Source organism: Macaca nemestrina, chromosome 11 (genome assembly GCF_043159975.1).
Source record: "Macaca nemestrina isolate mMacNem1 chromosome 11, mMacNem.hap1, whole genome shotgun sequence".
NCBI lineage: Eukaryota > Metazoa > Chordata > Mammalia > Primates > Cercopithecidae > Macaca > Macaca nemestrina.
This window is the reverse complement of record NC_092135.1, coordinates 131,691,206-131,711,184: the sequence shown is the minus strand read 5'-3', so window position 1 is coordinate 131,711,184 and position 19,979 is coordinate 131,691,206. Positions and strand designations below refer to the sequence as shown.

The 19,979-nt window shown below is 41.6% G+C and overlaps 1 protein-coding gene and 1 pseudogene across 2 annotated transcripts; both read right to left on the bottom strand.

Annotated features, from left to right (window-relative positions):
* Positions 1-3,095: 3,095 nt before the first annotated feature.
* On the bottom strand, positions 3,096-4,299 carry LOC105473891 (UDP-glucuronosyltransferase 1A10-like; annotated as a pseudogene).
* Positions 4,111-19,451, bottom strand: LOC105473890 (UDP-glucuronosyltransferase 1A7-like). 2 transcript variants are annotated; one of them, XR_011610148.1, is made up of 3 exons: positions 18,533-19,451; positions 4,259-4,321; positions 4,111-4,162 (listed from the first exon to the last, which is right to left on the bottom strand). XR_011610148.1 is itself a non-coding variant. In XM_071073586.1 (2 exons), the coding sequence occupies exons 1-2, from the start codon at positions 19,382-19,384 to the stop codon at positions 4,310-4,312; spliced, it is 864 nt and encodes a 287-aa protein (XP_070929687.1). In that variant the 5' UTR covers positions 19,385-19,451; the 3' UTR covers positions 4,245-4,309. The 2 variants fall into 2 exon arrangements, 1 of the variants encoding a protein (XP_070929687.1); XM_071073586.1 differs by lacking the exon at positions 4,111-4,162 and having other exon boundaries at positions 4,245-4,321.
* Positions 19,452-19,979: the final 528 nt, after the last annotated feature.

Sequence of the window (19,979 nt, the reverse complement as noted above, 5' to 3'; positions counted from 1 at the left end):
GCCTTTACTAGATTTTATTTTAACAAAATAGGTGTGAGAATACACATTAGATATATGCATATACATAAAATAATTTCAAAAAATGAAAATGATGCACACAAAACTGTTAAGAGCATTTTCCTATAGAATTAGCAATAAAGGGAAGTTTCATTTCTCACTGTGGTTTTTGGTATTTTCCCAAAAAGAATATGTTTAAATGTAACCTGGATATGACCTACAAATAAAAAATTGCTAACTGGGCCAGGCGCGGTGGCTCAAGCCTGTAATCCCAGCACTTTGGGAGGCCAAGACGGGCGGATCACGAGGTCAGGAGATCGAGACCATCCTGGCTAACACAGTGAAACCCCGTCTCTACTAAAAAATACAAAAAAACTAGCCGGGCGAGGTGGCGGGCGCCTGTAGTCCCAGATACTCGGGAGGCTGAGGCAGGGGAATGGCGTGAACCCGGGAGGCGGAGCTTGCAGTGAGCTGAGATCCGGCCACTGCACTCCAGCCTGGGCGACAGAGCGAGACTCCGTCTCCAAAAAAGAAAAAAAAAATTGCTAACTACTGAGAGGTACATCAAGTGGCACAAACTGATTCACATAACTGGAAAAAAATTCCAAATGTGACAAATGAAAATGTTAAATCACAGTTCAGTTAGTGTTATAGTTTGGATATTTGTCCCCACCCAAATCTCATGTTGAAATATAATACCCAATGTTGGAGGTGGGGCCTGGTGGGAGGTGTTTGGATCATAGGGGTGGATCCCTCATGGCTTGGTGCTGTCCTTGCAGTAGTCAGTGAGTATTCACAAGATATGGTTATTTAAGTGTGCGGACCACCCCCATCAACTCTCTCTTGCTCCTGCTTTTGTCATGTGACATGCTCCTGCTTCACCTTCTGCCATGAGTAAACGCTCCCTGAGGCTTCCCCAGAATATGAACAGATGCCAGCACCATGCTTGTACAGCCTGCAAAACCTTGCGTCAATTAAACCTCTTATTTATCAGTTACCTGTCTCAAGCATTTCTTCATGGCAACACAATGAAGAATAGAAAATCGGTACCAACAGAAAATAGTACCAATAGAAAATTGGTACTGAGAGTGGGACATTACTATAAAGATACTGAAAATGTGGAAGTGACTTTGGAACTTGGTAACAGGCAGAGGTTTGAAGAGTTTGGAGGACTCTGAAGAAGATAGGAAGATGAAGGGAAAGTTTGGACCTTCTTAGAGACTGGTTAAATGATTGTGACCAAAATGCTGATAAAAATATGGGCTATGAGCACGAGGTTGATGAGGTCTCATGTGAAAATGAAAAAGTTACTGGAAACTGGAGTAAAGGTCACCCTTGTTATGCCTTAACAAAGAACTTGGCTGTACTGCGTCCATGCCCTAGGGACCTATGGAACTTTGAACTTGAGAGTGATGACCTAGGGTATCCGGCAGAAGAAATTTCTAAGCAGCAAAGCATTCAAGATGTAGCCTGGCTTCTTGTAACAACCTACACTTAGATGCAGGAAGAAAGAAATGACTTCAAGTTGGAAATTATATTTAAAGGGGAAGCAGTGCATAAAAGTTTGGAAAATGTGCAGCTTAATCATGTGGCAGAGAAAGAGAAAAAGCTTTTTCAGGAGAGCAATTCAGGCAGGCCACAGAGCCACCACTTGTTAGAGAGATGTGCATAACTAAAAAGGAGCCAAATGCTAAGGCCTCAAATGCATTTCAGAGATCTCCAAGACAGCCCCTCCCATCACAAGCCTTGAGGTCTATGAGGACTGAATGATTCTGTGGGCCAGGCCCAGGGCCCTGCTACCCTGTGCAACCTCAGGACACTGCTCCCCACATCCCAGTCACTCCAGCTCTAGCCTCAGCTCATAGGCCCCCAGATACAGCTTGGGCTTCTGCTTCAGATGGTGCAAGTCATAAGCCTTGATGGCTTCCACGTAGTGTTAAGCCTGTGGGTGAGCAGAATGCAAGAGTGAAGGAGGCTTGGCACCCTCCACCTAGATTTCAGAGGATGCAAGGGAAAGCCTGGGTGCTCAGGCAAAAGCCTGTACAGGAGTGGAGCCCTCACAACAAATCTCTACTAGGGCAGAGTGGAAATGTAGGGTTGGAGCCCCGATACACAGTCCACAACAGGGTACTGCTTAGTGGAGCTATGAGAAAGAGGACCACCATCCTCCAGACTCCAGAATGGTATACCTTCTGGCAGCTTGCACCTTGCTCCTGGAAAAGCTGCAGGCACTCAACAACCTGTGAGAGCAGCTATGAGGCCTGAATCCTGCAAAGTCACAGGGTCATAGTCACCCAAGACTGTGGGAGCCCTCCCCCTTGCACCAGTGTGCCCTGGATGTGAGACATGGAGTCAAAGGAGAATTATTTTGGAGTTTTAAGATTTAACGACTCCCCTGCTGGGTTTCAAACTTGCATGGGGCCTGTAGCCCCTTTCTTTTGGCTGATTTTTCCCTTTTGGAATGGGAGCACCCAATGCCTGTACCCCCATTGTAACTTGGAAGTAAATAACTGTTTCTTGTTACAGGCTGATAGGTGGAAGAGACTTGCCTTGTCTCTGATGAGACTTTGGACTTTGGAATTTTGAGCAAATGATGTAATGAGTTAGATTTTGGGGGACTTTTGGAAAGGCATTATTGTATTTTACAATACGAGAAGAACATAAGATTTGGGGGAATAGGCAGGGGAGAAATGATACAGTTTGGATATTCGTTCCGTCCAAATCTCATGTTGAAATGTAATCCCCAGTGTTGGAGGTGGGGCCTGGTGAGAGGTGTTTGGGTCATGAGGGCAGATCTCTCATGAGTTGATGCTGTCCTTGTAATAGTGAGTACTCACAAGATTTGGTTGTTTAAGTATGTGGCACATCTTCTCATTCTCTCTTGCTCTTGCTTTTGCTATGTGACATGTCTGCTTCTACTTTGCCTTCTACCACAAGTAAAAGCTCTCTGAGCCCTCCCACAGAAGGTTTACTTGACTCATGGTTCTGCAGGCTGTACAAGCACATGCTGGCACCATGCTTGTACAGCCTGCAGAATCATAAGCCAATTGAACTCCCTTTCTTTATAAATTATCCAGTCTCAGGTATTTTCTATAGCAATTCAAGAATGGCCTAACACAATACAAAATCTTTTTTTTTATTATCCAAAGCCAGATTATTCTTACTATGCTAAAGGAGAGATGACTAGATGACTTACCTTAGGCAATGGCTTTCCCTGATGGCAGTTGATACCACCAATGAAGATCATGTTGGGCATCACGAGTCCAAAGTCAGATAGTCCAAAACAAAGTCAGTTCGCAACAACCAAATTGATGTGTGGCTGTAAAGATTATATACCGTGACGGGCGTTTGGAGAATTTCAGAGGCTATTTCTAGGGCACTTTTGAAAAAATGGTGGCAAAATAAATGTTCCTTAAAGTGCATGATGTGGTTCCATACTCTCTCCTTGAAAGTCATGGCATCTGAGAACCCTAAGAGACCTCTGGGGACATAGGAAAGAGGAGCAGGGCACTGTGCACCTTCTTCAAGATACTGGCAAAATATTTCCCTGGTGAAGACCACAGAGGGGAGGGAGAAATATTTGGCAAGAATTAAGCCATAGGCATTAAAAGGATCCAGAAATATCACATCAAAAGAACTCTCCTTTAAGTATTCTACTAATTTTTTGTCCTTAAACTTCTACAATTTGAATAAAATAAGTCCAAGATACCACTGGATGAACGCGTCACTAGAGGATATAGACTTTGTGCTTGTGCTTTCCAGTGAGAATCAGTGAAAACCACGAACTTCTGGTCCAAATCCTCCAGAGTGTATGAGGTTGAGTAAGTCTTCACGTGCAATTCAGTGATCTTCTCAGTTGCCAACTCACCTCTGTCCTGACTACGACCACCTCATGTCCCCTGAGGATGAGTTTCTCTACCACCGACCTCATGGTGGTGAACCAGTGGCTCCCATCCATGGGCACTACCAGCAGCTTCCCTACCTCGGCAAAGCCACGGGTCAGCAGCAGACACACACATAGGGGAAGGGGGCCATTCCATCCAGCAGGAACCATCAGAGAACTTCAGCCGAGAGTGAGCCAGCAGCTGGAATTCTAAGCTTCTATAATACTGTAGGCAGGAGAAGTACAGGCAAAACCTGCCCCCAAGGGAAGGTGTGTATTTTCCTGTTGACCCAAAAAAAAAAAAAAAAATCACACTTACTGCCAATGATTTACTCATAAGGATGAGAACACATGAGTAGCATTTGCTGAGATACCAACTTGTACGTTTTCCAGGAAAGAGTAGTTGATGGTCTTTGTCTTGAGGGCAGATCAGGCCCTGTGCTGCAATGTGAGTTTAGAAACAAAATTATTAAGCAGTGCTTTTAGACTTTGATGACTCAGAAAGGTAAAAAGGAAAGTAAATTTGAATAAAGCTAATGTTTTTGGAATTTGCCCCTGATATGGTTTGGCTGTGTCTCCACCCAAATCTCATCTTGAATTCCCACATGTTGTGAAAGGGACCTGGTGGAGGTAATTGAAACATGGGGTCAGGTCTTTCCCATGCTGTTCTCCTGATAGCAAATAAATCTCATGAGGTCTGATGGTATTATAAGGGGAGTTTCCCTACACAGCTCTCTTTGGGTGCTACCATCCATGTAAGATGTGACTTGCTCCTTCTTCCCTTCTTCCATGATTGTGAGGCCTCCCCAGCCATGTGGAACTGTAAATCCAATAATCCTCTTTCTTTTGTAAATTGCCCAGATGCAAAGCAAAATTTGGATTTTAGCTTGAGACAACCAAATGCCCTCTGCCTAGAAAGGAATTGTCATTTCATGGCCCAAGGAAAGACAGCAAGGTCCTTAGCATTGGCCTCCTACCTGACAAGAAATTGTGACTCATCTGCATCTCTGCAATGCGTAGACATGGCTGCTTTTAATCCTCCATTCCTGGCTTCTGAAATGCTAAAATGAGATTGACAACCCTACCTCCATGGACCCTTCCAGGGATTTTTATGGAATGTGATTGTCACCTATTGTAAATGGCTTTCCTCAGATAACGTTGCCTGCAGTGGGGAGTCACCGGCCCTATGCTTGCCCGAGTACTCTGCTGAGTTGCCTCTCTCCACCTGTTCTGCTTTCATGTTCTGAACAGAGCTGTAGGCTGCTGTGGGCTTATTCCACTGGCCTGGTGCCTCCCTCAGGAATATATGTATTGGTCTGCCCCAGTCTCCTAAGTAGTACTTGATGTTGAGGTTATGTCTTGTGTTTTCATCCTCCTTCCACAGCACCCATACTATGCCTCACACAGAGGAAGTCCATGGGAATACTTGTTGCATTGGGCCGAATAACATCTTGCAGGTTTTCTCAACACCTTCACAGGTGAGCTCAGCGGTGCTTGTCAGGTTACCCTCTGAGGAACATTTAGTGAGGGATTCTGCAGCAAACCTCAGGGCATAGTTCTTGTCAGAGAACAAAATGTCTCCTTCCAGGACACCCTAATTGGTACTAGACATTTGCTCAGTCACCTTTTAACTTGGCAACTGAGGCACTTGCAGATGACTGCCCTTGAAAAATAAAAATGACAGTGAGTAATTTATCTTCCCTGAAGGCTTACTTCAGAGCAGAAAGCAATGAAACAGAAAATAGAAAATCAATAGACAAAATTAAAGAAACCAAAGCTGGCTTTCTGAGAAAATCAATTGTCTTGATAAAGCTCTATCTAGCACACTGATCAGAGAAAAAGACAGAAGAAATAAATTACCAATATCAGTAATGAGAGCGGTAGTATCACCATATATTCTACAAATATTAAAATGATAACAGAATATCATGAACAAATTTATGCCAATAAAGTCTACAACTTAGATGAAATAAACATATTTCTTTAAAGGCACAAGCTCCCAATCTTCTCACTAGAAGAAATAAATAACCCAAATAGAAGTAACCAATATCTTTTAAATTGAATTTGAATTTGAAATTTAAACTTTCCCACCAAAAAAGTGAAGTTCAGATGACTTCCCTAATGTATTCTACCAAACAATAAAGGAAGAAATAATACCAAATATTCACAGTCTAGTCCAGAAACCAAAAGCCTATGGAATTTCCTAATTCATTTTAAAAGACTAGGATTACCAAAATATCAAAACTAGATAAAGACATCATAAGATAGAAAAACTACAGAACCTCATGAACTTAGAAAAAAAAAAATTTAAACAATATTTTAGCAAATCAAATTCAATAATATTTTAAGTATGTAATAAGATAAATAAAAAGATCATAGACTACAAGTATATAGGGTTTATCCCTAGGATGTAAGGCTGGTTTTCACTTTAGAAAATTAATCAAGGGGTTTCACCGTGTTAGCCAGGATAGAAAATACAAAAAACTAGCCGGGCGAGGTGGTGGGCGCCTGTAGTCCCAGCTACTCGGGAGGCTGAGGCAGGAGAATGGCGTAAACCCGGGAGGCGGAGCTTGCAGTGAGCCGAGATCGCGCCACTGCACTCCAGCCTGGGTGACAGAGCCAGACTCCGTCTCAAAAAAAAAAAAAAAAAGAAAATTAATCAAGGTTGTACCACCATGTTCATAGCTGCATAATTCACAACAGCCAAGAGGCGAACTCAACCCAACTGCCCATCTGCAGATGAGTGCATAAACAAAATGTAGTAACAAAGGAGTAAAATTCAGCCTTAAAGAGGGAGGAAATTCTGACACGTGCTACACCATGAATAAACCTTGAGAACTTTGTGCTAAGTAAAGTAAGCCAGTCACAAAATGACAACTGCCATATCATTCTACTTCTATGAGGTATCCAAAATAGACAAATTGATAGACTCAAAAAGAGGAATGGTGGTTGCCAATGAAACCACATTTGCAAAATTATGACTGAGACAGTGAAAGAGATCTAACTTAAGTGACTCCATCTCACTTCTAACCTCCAAGTTGTGCTTGTTATTCCTAGGCATAGGCTGAACTACCTTTGGGAGAAACTTAGTTTATAGTTTCCTAAAGCAAAGACAGTAACAGCCCTTTCCCAAAGCAGACCTCCTTCTTGCCTGGGGACTAGATTGAATTTGTAGGACTAACATCAACCACAAGATTAGAAATTATGGTTTAGGGCTGGGCACGGTGGCTCACACCTGTAATCCCAGCACTTTGGGAGGCCGAGGCGGGCGGATCACGAGGTCAGGAGATCGAGGCCATCCTGGCTAGTAGACATGGTGAAACCCCATCTTTACTAAAAATACAAAAAATTAGCTGGGCGTGGTGGTGGGCGCCTGTAGTCCCAGCTACTCAGGAAGCTGACGCAGGAGAATGGTATGAACCCGGGAGGAGGAGCTTGCAGTGAGCTGAGATCATGCCACTGCACTCCAGGCTGGGCGACAGAGCAAGACTCCGTCTCAAAAAAAAAAAGATATTATGGTTTAGGATTCATGCAGATGGAGGTTACAAGATTCTGACCCTCCCTAAACTGCTCCTAAGATCAATGCTTGAGATATTTTGCAGACCTAGCACTTGATGGATCAGCTGGCAGCACCCATATAGATAAACTGGCTCATCTGATCTTGTGGCCACCATCCAGGAACTGACTCAGTGCAAGAAGATGGCTTCAACTCCCTATGATTTCATTTCTGACTGATCAGCACTCCTGGCTTCTCCCAACCCACCAAGTAGTCCTTAAAAACTCTGCTCCCTGAATTGCTCAGGGAGACCGATTTGAGTAATAATAAAACTCCAGTCTACCGCACAGCCAGTTCTGTGTGAATTGCTCTTTCTCTATTGCAATTCCCCTGTCTTGATAAATCAGCTCTGTCTAGGCAGCAGGCAAGGAGAACCCTTGGGCGGTTACACCAAGGGCTTGGAGGAGAGAGGAATGGGCAATTATTGTTTAATGGGTCCCAATCTTCAGTTTGGGAAGATGAAGAGAGTTCTGCAGATGAATGGTGGTGTTGGTTGCACAGCAATGTGAATATACTCAATATTGAACTGTGCACCTAAAGTGGTGAACACAATAAGTGTTATGCTATGTGTATTTCACCACAATTAATGATAAATAATCTTTAAAAATAAATCAAAGCAGCATACCATATAAATAAACTAAAAATGTATAACCATATAATGATCTCAATAGGTGCAGAAAAAGTGTTTGACAAAGTCCAAAATCCATATCTGGCAAAAAAATTTGTCAGCAAAAGAAGGAAAAAGAGGGAAAGTTTCCGAAGTATTGAGGGGCATCTTGTAAAAATCCACAGCTAACATCATCCTTAATGGTGAAAGACTGAATGCTCCACTCCTCAGATCAGACACATGCCAAGGATGGGGGCTAACTAATACTTCTACTCAACATTGTTTTATTCAATGCAGTCAAACAAAAAAAGAAATTTAAAATATCCAGATTTGAAAGAAAAAGTAAAAAGAGCTCATTCACAAACAATGTGATCATCTACAGGGAAATTCCAACAAACTCTGCAACAACCTCCAAGAACAAATAAGTAAGTTTAGTGTGGTTGCAGGATACAACAAGTAAAAGTTAATTTCATCTCTATAAATGGTTATTCATGAACATCAAGAGTTTCAACAGTGTTGGTCCATTTATAGGCAGATTTGTTGCAATAAATATATTAGAAAATGTTATGGAGATTTGCAACAAATTGAAAAACTTGCAGATAAACCACACAGCCTACAATAGTGAAAAAATTAAGAAACATTTGAGTATGTCAGGAATGCATAAAATATATATAGCAATTAGTTTATTTTATCATTTACTACCATAATATGGACACAAATATATTTTAAATAGTTAAAATTTATCAAAACTTATACACACAAACACAGACTATACATGACACCATTTGCAGTCAAGAGAAAAGTAACAACGGTAAGGTTGCAGCATTAAGTCATAACTGCATAGAGTTAACTGTGCCTACTGTACTACTGTGATAATTTCATAGCCACCTCCTGTTGCTATTGCAGGGAGCTCAAATGTTGCAAGTATCCACTCAGTACACCAGGTGAGGCTGATCATCTCCGTGTGTGCAGTTCATCCCTCCAGTAAATTGGGTATCACAGTAAACACTGATCTCACAGTTCTCGTGCATTGTTTGTCATGTTTGCTGCATATCAGAAACTCTAAATAATACCATGGGGCCCATACAAAGTGTCACTAGTGATGCCTCAAGTGCTCCCATGAAGCAGAGAAATTCATGATATTATAATGAAAGTTGAATTGCTAGATATATACCATAGGTTGAGGACTGCAGCTGTGGTTGGCCATCATTTGAAAAAAAAAAAAAAAGAAACCAGATAAGGACCATCGTTAAAAAAAGAAAAGAAAATTCACTAAGCCATCATTGCAGTGATGCCAGCAGGCTTCAAACCTCGCACTTTTTCCAAAATACCTTTATATCTCATATTAAAAATGCAGCTTTTCAATATCAGTGGACTCCACTGCCAAGGTAGAAACAAGGATATTCAAAGAGTTAATGGATAAAAAGATCTAGGATTCCATCCATGGGTTAAAGATTAATAGTGAAAAAGGTCTTTCTGAGAAACTGGCAGATTTTTTTAACCAAGTGAAAACTATCATATATCCTACGCGTTTAAGGAGTCTCCTGGTGGTAACAGTAATGACAGCACCATGGTGTGCACAGTCCACGCGGAGGAGTAAGTTCTTTACAGCCCCATGGGAAGTCCTCTGTGCCCTATCAACAAATCCAAGAGCAAAAGTAGAAAATTAAGGTAGGAAAAGAGACCAGACTGTTGGCCAAAGCTCACATATTTCAGAAGAAAAAGTCTGAAACTAGAGTCATTATATCCATAGATAAGTTGTCAAAGAGTAATTCTGTATCATGCTTATCTAAACACAATTTTATTATAAAAAATGTAGCTTTTATGTGGGCACAGGATTGTTACAAGAAAGGCAAACCTATATTCTCTACTACTACCTGAGAAAAACAGAGTCATTATATGATAACACAAAGCTAAATAAAGATGAAGGATATAAAGCTGGAGAATTTAATGGCAGCAAAGAATAGTTTGCTAGTTTTAGAAAGAGGTTTGGCTTTAAAAATGTGAAGATAACAGAAGCAACTTCTGCCAAGCAATAGGCAGCAGATGAGTTCCCAGAATTCATGAAGAAAAGCTTCGAGGGGAAAGAATATCTGCCCAAACTGGTTTTTAATTCATGCAAAAGTGCCCTATCTAGAAAAAGAAGGCCACAAAGGACATTTATTAGTAAGGAAGAAAGTGGGCACCAGGGTTTAAGCCAGGAAGGGATAGGCTAACTCTATTGTCTTATGCAGATGTTGGTTCCGTGCTTCTTGTACTGCCTGCAGAACTGAGGGCTAAACATCTCTTCTTTATACATTACCCAGCCTCAGGTATTTATTCATAGTAACACAAACAGACTAAAACACCAGGTGCTTGTGAGCAGGAAGAGCTAGTCCTTTCATATCCTGGAGGTGGGGTGGCACATTGGGTCAGCTACTTGAGAATATTGTTTGGCAGTTTCTTAAAAAGGTAAACATATACCTATCAGAGAGTACAGCTATTCTATTGCTAGGTATTTATCCATGAGGAAAAAAAAAGAGCATACTACCTATATTGTATGTATTTCTTAATTTTCTGCATATTATGATGTTTCCACATCTTAAAATCCCTTTCTGGCTGAGAATGGAGTCCCTCCCCAAGCCAGCCAATTATTAGAGAGAGCAAAGGGCCCAGCCTTATAGCTCAGAGCCCACTGAAATTATCCAAACCAGCCAGTCCTAAACTGTTTCTCCTGCCCTGCCTGTCTTTCCTATAAAAACTGTAATAGGCCATGATCTAGGCTCTTCTCTTGCTGCTGTCCCTCCTGCCTCTTGCATTTCAAGTCAAAAAGTGTACAAGGTGCCACTGTGCCACAGCCCTTACTTCCAACCTATAGCAGTCAGGGTTCAGTGAGAGAAGCAGAGCTGCTGTGCATACCCATGGTGAGGGATTGGCCAGACGAGTGATGGTAGCTGACTGGACGATCTCTGCAAACGGACTTGGTGTCTGATGCTAGAGCTTAAGGACCCCAGGGTGGGTCTTCAGGCAGGGCAGATGGATGTAAAGTGGGGACAGCGAGGAGAAGCGAGGTCCCACAGAAGGGACTGGAACTCGGGTCGTTCTCACTGCCTCCAACCTTGATGAAGAAGCTGACCTTTCTTGATGACCCCTGTATTAGTTCATCTTCACACTGCTAATAAAGACATACTAGAGGCTGGGTAAATTATTTTTTTAAAAGAGATTTAATGGACTCACAGCTCCACGTGGCTGGGGAGACCTCACAATCCTGGCAGAAGGCAAAAGGCGTATCTTACGTGGTGGCAGGTGAGAGAGAATGAGAGCCAAGTGAAAGGGGAAACCCCTTATAAAATCATCAGATCCTGCAAGACTTATTCACTACCAGGAGAACAGTATGGGGAAAACCACCCCCATGATTCAGTTACCTCCCACTTGTCCCTCCCACAACACATGGGAATTGGGGAGCTCAAATTAAAGATGAGATTTGGGTGAGGACACAGCCAAATCACATCATTCCACCTCTGGCCCTCCCAAATCTCATGTCCTCGTATTTCAAAACAAATCATGCCTTCCCAACAGTCCCCTAAAGTCTTAACTCATTTCAGCATTAACTCAAAAGGCCACAGTTCAAAGTCTCATTCGAGACAAGGCAAGTCCCTTTTGCCTATGAGCCTGTAAAGTCAAAAGCAAGTCAGTTATTTCCTGGATACAAGATTGGCACAGGCATTGGGTAAATGCTCCCATTCTAAATGGGAGAAATTGGCCAAAACAAAGTGGCCACAGGCCCCATGCAAGACAGAAATCCAATAGGGCAGTCATTAAACCTTAAAGCTCCAAAATGATCTCCTTTGACTCCATGTCTCACATCCAGGTCATGTTGATGCAAGAGGTGGGTTCCCATGGTCTTGGGCAGCTCTGCCCCTGTGGCTTTGCAGGGTACAGCCTCCCTCCCGGCTGCTTTCACAGGCTGGTGTTAAGTGTCTATGGCTTTTTCAGGTGCAAGTAGTCATTGGATCTCCAATTTTGGGGTCTGCAAGATGGTGGCCCTCTTCTCACAGCTCCACTAAGCACTGCCCCAATGGGGACTCTGTGTGGGGGCTTCAACCCCACATTTCCCTTCTGCACTGCCCTAGCAGAGGTTCTCCATGAGGGAGCTGCCCCTGCAGCAAACTTCTGCCTGGACATTCAGGTGTTTCCATACATCCTCTGAAACCTAGGCAGAGTTTCCCAAACCTCTGTGCACCCGCAGGCTCAACACCACATGGAAGCTGCCAGGGACTTGCACCCTCTGAAGCCTGGGACTGAGATGTACCAGTGGCTGGGACGCAGGGCACCAAGCCTCTAGGCTGCACACACCAGGGGTGTCCTGGGCCCAGCCTAGGGACAATGGGACAAATGCCCTGGAGACATTTTCCCCATTGTTTTAGGGATTAACATTTGGCTCCTCATTATGCAAATTTCTGCAGCGTGCTTGACTGCAAACTTTCTGAACCTTTACGTCTGTTTCCCTTTTAAAACTGAATGCGTTTAACAGCACCCAAGTCACCTCTTGAATACTTTGCTGCTTAGAAATTTCTTCTGCTGGCCGGGCGCAGTGACTCATGCCTGTAATCCCAGCACTTTGGGAGGCCAAGGCAGGCAGATCATGAGATCAGGAGTTTGAGACCAGCTTGACCAACATGGTGAAACCCCGTCTCTACTAAAAATACAAAAGTTAGTTGGGCACAGTGGCACATGCCTGTAATCCTAGCTATTCAGGAGGCTGAGGCAGGAGAATCGCTTGAACCTGGGAGGCAGAGGTTGCAGTGAGCCAAGATTGCACCACTGTACTCCAACCTGGGTGACAGAGCGACATTCCATCTTAAAAAAAAAAAAAAAAAAAGGCCAGGCGCGGTGGCTCAAGCCTGTAATCCCAGCACTTTGGGAGGCCGAGGCGGGCGGATCACAAGGTCAGGAGATCAAGACCACCCTGGCTAACACAGTGAAACCCCGTCTCTACTAAAAATACAAAAAAAAAAAAAAAAATTAGCTGGGTGTGGTGTCAGGCACCTGTAGTCCCAGCTACTCAGGAGGCTGAGGCAGGAGAATGGCGTGAACCCGGGAGGCAGAGCTTGCAGTGAGCTGAGATCATGCCACTGCACTCCAGCCTGGGGGACAGAGCAAGACTCCGTCTTAAAAAAAAAAAAAATGGAAATTTCTTCTACCAGATACCTTAAGTCATCTCCCTCAGGTTCAAAGTTCCACTGATCTCTGGGGCAGGGGCAAAATGCTGCCAATCTTTTTGCTAAAACATAACAAGAGTCACCTTTGCTCCAGGTCACAATAAGTTCCTCATCCCATTGTCCATATCATTATCAGCATTTTGGTCAAAGTCATTCAACAAGTATCTAGAAAGTTCCCAACTTTCCCACATTTTCCTGTTTTCTTCTGAGCCCTCCAAACTCTTCCAACCTCTGCCTGTTATCCAGTACCAAAGTTGCTTCCACATTTTCAGGTATCTTTACAGCAGCACCCTACTCTACTGGTATCGATTTACTGTATTAGTCTGTTTTCACACTGCTGATAAAGAGTTACGACCTGGATAAATTATTTTTTTTAAAGAGGTTTAATGGACTCACAGTTCCACATGGCTGGGGAGGCCTAAAAATCAAGGCGGAAGGTGAAAGGCATGTCTACGTGGCAGCAGGCAGGAGAGAGAATGAGAGTCAAGCAAAAGGGGAAACCCCTCATAAAATCATCAGATCTCATGAGATGAATTCATTACCATGAGAACAGTATGGGGAAAACTGCACCCATGATTCAGTTATCTCCCACTGGGTCCCTCCTACAACACGTGGGAATTATGGGAGCTAGAAGTCGAGATAAGATTTGGGTGGGAAACAGCCAAACCATATCATCCTATACCTCTGGAACAGGGATCACGCTGAGGAAGCGACAGAGGGAAAGAAATTGGTGGGGAAGGAAATAGAGAAAAGGAAGAAGGAGGGAAAAGGAACAGGGGAGCTGCACAGAGGAGGGATGAAGAGTGGCATAAAATAAAGCCTGTGAGCCAGGGAAGGCAAGATGATGGGGACTGTGATAGCTGGTGGGGGCCCGCAGGGAAAGCCATTGCCTATCGTAAGTTATCTCTCCTTTAGCACATTAAGAATAATCTGGCTTTGGAAATTAGAAAAAGATTGCTTACTGAACTGTAATTTGACATTTCGTTTGTTGCATTTCCAATTGAGACTCCATCTCAAAAAACAAACAAACAAAAAAATTTCTCAAGACTTGGGCACTTTGAGTAACTGTATATGTGGTGGTGACCCATAGAGATTTTTGACCGACCTCATGAAAAGTCTCTATTCATTTTTCAAGGTATGTCAGATGATCAAAGCTGTAAAGCTGAGTGCACAAAATTACCAATCACAATGATATACGCTTATCATTTTCTTGACCTATTACTCTATGAATCATCTGATCACAACTGATATACCTATGCTATGTGACAGTCATTAGTACACCTGAGGGTTTATGCTTGCAAAAATATGTATTATTATTATTACATATTTTAGGGTGTAAAGTGGCCTATGAAGTGTTCTTTCCTGTTTTCATATGTTTTTCAAATAAATTCCCATTTAAAATGTAAACAGATATCTTTTAAATAATTTTTAAAGTTATTTTTTCTGGAATTATATTCGTGGGACCTTGATCTTTCAGGATCTTAACATTCCAGATTTTGGGATTTCAGGTCGTTGAGGATTGTGATCGCCTCCCAGGAGCCTCCACATCAAGCATGTACATGTTTGTTTGTACATCTTAGTGAGGGAAGTCATGTGGGTTGTCTTTTCACTCTCGTGATAGTGTCCCTTGATGCACAAAAGTTTTTATTTTGATGTCAAATATGTCTGTGTTGTTTTTGTTGGTGTTTCTGATACTTTTGGTGCCACATCTCAGAAACCCAGGTCATAAATACTTGCCCAAATGTTACCTTCTAAACTATTACACTTCTAGCTTTTATATTTAGTTATTTGATCCATTTCAAGTTAGTTTTTGCATATAAGGATGCAACTTCATTATCTTGCATGTGGATATGCAGCTGTCGCAGCGACCTCTGTTGAAGAGATTATTCTTTCCCATTTCAACAGTCTTGGCACCACAGTAAAAACTAATTGGCCAAGGATGTATGGGTTTGTTTCTGGATTCTCAACTCCATTCTACTGATCTGCATGTAAAAGACATTTTTGAGACAATTAGGGGAAATTTCATTATGGATTATGAGTGAGACAATATTAAAGAGTTATTGATTCTGTGAGGAATGATGATATTGTGGCTATGTAACAAACTTTCTGTACTTTTCATATTTAGTGAAGTATTTGGGGATAGAATGATATGCACAGCATTCCATTAAAACATTATAGCCAGAAGGTTTTTTTTAAAAAAAGAAACAAAAGAGCAGATACATGAATCAGTATAATAAAATATTGAAAGTTACATAACACAAAGATGGATATATAGGTGTTCATTACACTATAGTCTCTCCTTGCCATATGTTTGAAAATTTTGATTAAAAAAAAAAAAGAAGTTGAATTGAATAATCTTGGTGGGAGGCCTTGGTCTTGCCCACTAACAGCTTACTCTGAATTTGAATCTCAGAATGGAACTAGATCTTAGAGCAATGGGGGAAGCCCAGATCTTTGCTTGCTATGAAGTCACTTCCTACCCCCAGTTCTTCAGAGCTACACTCACCCTGCATGGTACAGAGTAATCCTGAATTCCTTCCTACTGGACCTCATCATCAATTCTGCTGGAACTCACCAAAAACTAAAAAACCCTGGGAGTGATTCCTTTTTTTTTTTAATTAAAACTATCTTGATACTCTCTTGAATGATGATCTACCATCTTCATTAAAGTATTTAATTACAGCATTGGATGTAATTCCCCTGGATAGACTCAATGAGTTTTCGCTACTGGAGGCCTTCAGGAAAAACCCCTATGTAGGATCTGAGACACTGCATGCAGACACATGTGCATGCACACACACAAACACACATGCACATACATGGGCACAGATGCACACTCCACCATCAAGTGATGCTTCCTTCTCATCAGACACTTCAGACTACCACTCCTGTTGTCCAGCAAGATACAACAAACTGTATGCTTTTCCAAGACACAGCCTGCCCTTCTAAAATAAGGAAAGAGAAATCCAGTGTCCACAGGTCTTTCAATGACAATTCACTTTTGTAGGTATGTTGTATCCAAGGCTCTTTGTCAAAGGGCACTCTTGGATATCTGAATTCCTCTTTGAGAATTTTCCTTCCTTTATTCTTAAATTTGTAAAGATATATATAAATATGTAATTTTCCATATCCCTAAAACCTCTTATACATACTTACCCTTAAATACATACATAAAACAATATATTTTAGACACATAAAACCATAAATATATAAAATGATAAATGGTTAATATGTTTCCTATTTTATAAATATATCTTTATATGATAGGTGATATAAAATTACATATATCTTTCTATATCTTTACAGCCCTCTGGATGACCCTATGAGTCACAAGGAACTCAGTGTGGGTTCCGGAAGTGGCAGATGGCAGAGGGTGAGGCTGCAGGCAACACCTGGGTGGTCCTTGGTGCTGTAACTGAAGGAGGGTGAAGGGGAGAGGAGCACTTTGAAAAGCCTAGCCTCTTAGAGTCCTACAACTTGCATCTCCTCACCTGTTCTTGCCAAGAGCTGAAAGCCATGCCTCACTTGAAAGGCCTAAAACTGTAGTCTTCCTGTTTTTTTACATTATTTCACTTTCCCATGAGTTGGCTGCAAAGTCAATCCTTTACCAAATATCTGCCAATCTGTGAGAGACACAATTGTGTTACAAAGTATACTGAACCCTGTAAGAAGCCAGAACAATAAACAAAAATGCATGGTCCATCCCTATAAAAGTAATAGATGAGGGATCATCACACAATTAATGAAAATGCATATTATGAAAACTTATGCATGGATTTCAAATTTCTTTGCACCAAAACAAACTTACACTAAGTTGTTAAAACCTGTCTGAGTAGGATCTAGTTTGAGGCACTAAGAAGGATAAGACATCAGTTGGAAAGAAGTCCCCATCAGAACAACATCAATTCTGCTACAGTTGAAGCAATAGCCTAAAATTTATGCTGAGGCATGAGGGAAAAATGGTGAAATCACGGATGCTTTACAGAAAGTTAATGGGGAAAATGCTCCAAAAAATTAGCAGTTTACAAGTGAGTAATTCCTTTTGAGAAGGGACAAGATGATGGTGAAGATGAAGCCCACACCAGCAGACCATCCACACATTAATTTGCAAGGAAATAATTAATCTTGCTCATGCTCTAACTGAAGAGGACTGACAATTAACAGCAGAAACAATAGCCAACACAATAGAAATTTCAATCAGGACAGTTTACACAATTCTGACAAAAATTTCAGTTGAACAAATTTTCCACTTGATGGGTGCCAAAACCGTTGCAGCCAGATCAGCTACAGACAAGAACAGACCCTTCACAGGAAATTATAAACAAGTGGGATCAAGACCTTGAAGCATCTCTTCAAAGAATTATAAGCGGAGATGAAACACAGCTTTACCAGTAAGACCCTGAAGACAGCACAATCAAAGAAATGGCTACCAGGAGATGAAAGTGATCCAGTCAAATAAAAAGCAGACAGGACGAGACCAAACGTTATGGTAACACTGTTTTGGGTGGCTAAACGCATTCTGCTTTATACTTTCTTCAGGGTCAAAGAAAGATATCATCAGCTTATTATTGTTGTTTTGAAGAAGTTAGCCAAATCTTTAGCAGAAAAACACCTGGGAAAGCTTGCAACTATGTTGCATCCAAAGTAAAGACTTTTATGCAATTATTAAAAGAACATGTCAAATCTGTAAAGTTGCGATTTACTGGCAAGTAAAAATTCATGGTAAAGAACAACATGTCCAGCCTGATAGTAGATTTGATTTTAATAAAATAAGCGTAAACATTTACATACATGTTTATATATAAAGTAATTTCAATAAATGGAAAGACATGCATACACAATCGCAAAGAGCATTTTACTGCAGCAGGGACTACAGGATTAGCTAAAATGAAAGTTTCATTTCTTATTGGGTTTTTAAGTATTTTTCCAAAAATACTAAAAAAGTCATAATTGCTTGGAAGGCTTACATAGGGGGATCACTTGAGCCCAGGAGTTTGAGTTTAGCCAGGGCACCATAGCAAAACCATGTTTCTAAAAATAAAATAAAAATTTTAAAAATGTAGTGGAAATTATGAACAATTAACCAGTTGTACACAGATACATATTAACAAAGCCATTACATAAAAGTTGCTAACCAACAAGCATGTGGATGGCACAAAATAACTTTTTACACAGAAAAGAAATTTTAGATGCAACAAACACAGATGTCAAATCCCAGTTCAGTAAGGAATCTTTTTAAATATTCGAAGCCAGAATACTTTTAATGTGCTAAAGGAGCAATGACTTACCTTAGGCACTGGCTTTCCCTGATGGCAGTTGATACCACCAATGAAGACCATGTTGGGCATCACGGGTTTGGGAGGGTCCAAAACCAAGTCCGTTCGCAACAACCAAATTGATGTGTGGCTGTAGAGATCATATGCTGTGACAGGTGTTTGGAGAATTTCAGAGGCTATTTTTAAGGCATTTTTGAAAAAATGCGGGCAAAATAAATGTTCCCCTAAGTAGAAGATGTGGTTCCATACTCTCTCCTTAAAAGTCATGGCATATGAAAACCCTGAGACATATCTAGGGCTGTAGGAAAGAGAAGCAGGGCACTGTGTACCTTCTTCAACATAATGACAAAATATTCCTCTGGTGAAGACCACAGAGGGGAGGGAGAAATATTTGGCAACAATTAAGCCACACAGATCGAAAGGATCCAGAAACACTGCATCAAAAGAACTCTCCTTTAAGTATTCTACTAATTTTTGGTCATTAAACAAACTCCTGCAATGTGAAAAACTAAATTCCAAACATTTAGATGAACTCATTAATAGAGAAAATAAGCTTCGTACTTCTGCTTCCCACTGAGCATTGGCAAAAGCCATGAACTCCCGGTCCAGATCCTCCAGAGTGTATAAGGTTGAATAAGTCTTCACTGTGCAATTCAGTGATCTTCCCAGTTGCCAACTCACCTCTGGCATGACTACGACCACCTCATGCCCCCTGAGAATGAGTTTCTCCACCACTGACGGCATGGTGAACCAGTGGCTCCCATCCATGGGCACTACCCGCAGCTTGCCTGCCTTGGCAAAGCCACAGGTCAGCAGTAGACACACAGATAGGGGAAGGAGGCTATTCCACCCTGCAAAAGCCATCAGAGAACTTCAGCTCAGAGTGAGCAGCTGGGATTCTAAGCTGCTATGATACAGTAGGTGGGAGAAGTAAAGGCACAAAACCTGACCCCAGTAGAGGGCATGTAGTTATTTGTTCATTAAAAAAAAAAAAAAAAGTCACAATCACTGCCAATGAATTACTCATAATAACACATGAGTAGCATTTGCTGAGATACCTACGTGTACGTTTTCCAGACAAGCGTACCTTATGTTCTTTGCCTTGGGGATAGATCATGCCCTGTGTTGCAATGGGTGTTTAGACACAGAATTATTCAGCAATGCTTTTGGACCTTAACAATTCAGAAAGATAAAAAGGAAAGTAAATTTGAATAAAGCTCATATTTTTGAAATGTGTTTCAAAGCAAAATTTGGATGTTATCCTCAGACAACAAAAAGCTCTATGCCCAGAAAGGAACTGGTATCTCATGTGCCAAGGAAAGACAGTAAGGCCCTCAGCACTAACTTCCTAACTGGCAGGAAATGGGGGCTCACCTGCACCTCTGCAATGCACAGGCATTGTTGCTTCCATTTCCAAACCCTGAGAGGCCTTTGAAAGGCTGAAATAAGATTGACAACC

Excerpts from the sequence above, each read along its gene's own strand:
- LOC105473890 (XM_071073586.1), bottom strand. The coding sequence starts at position 19,384 with ATGGCTTTTGCAGGGTGGAATAGCCTCCTTCCCCTATCTGTGTGTCTA.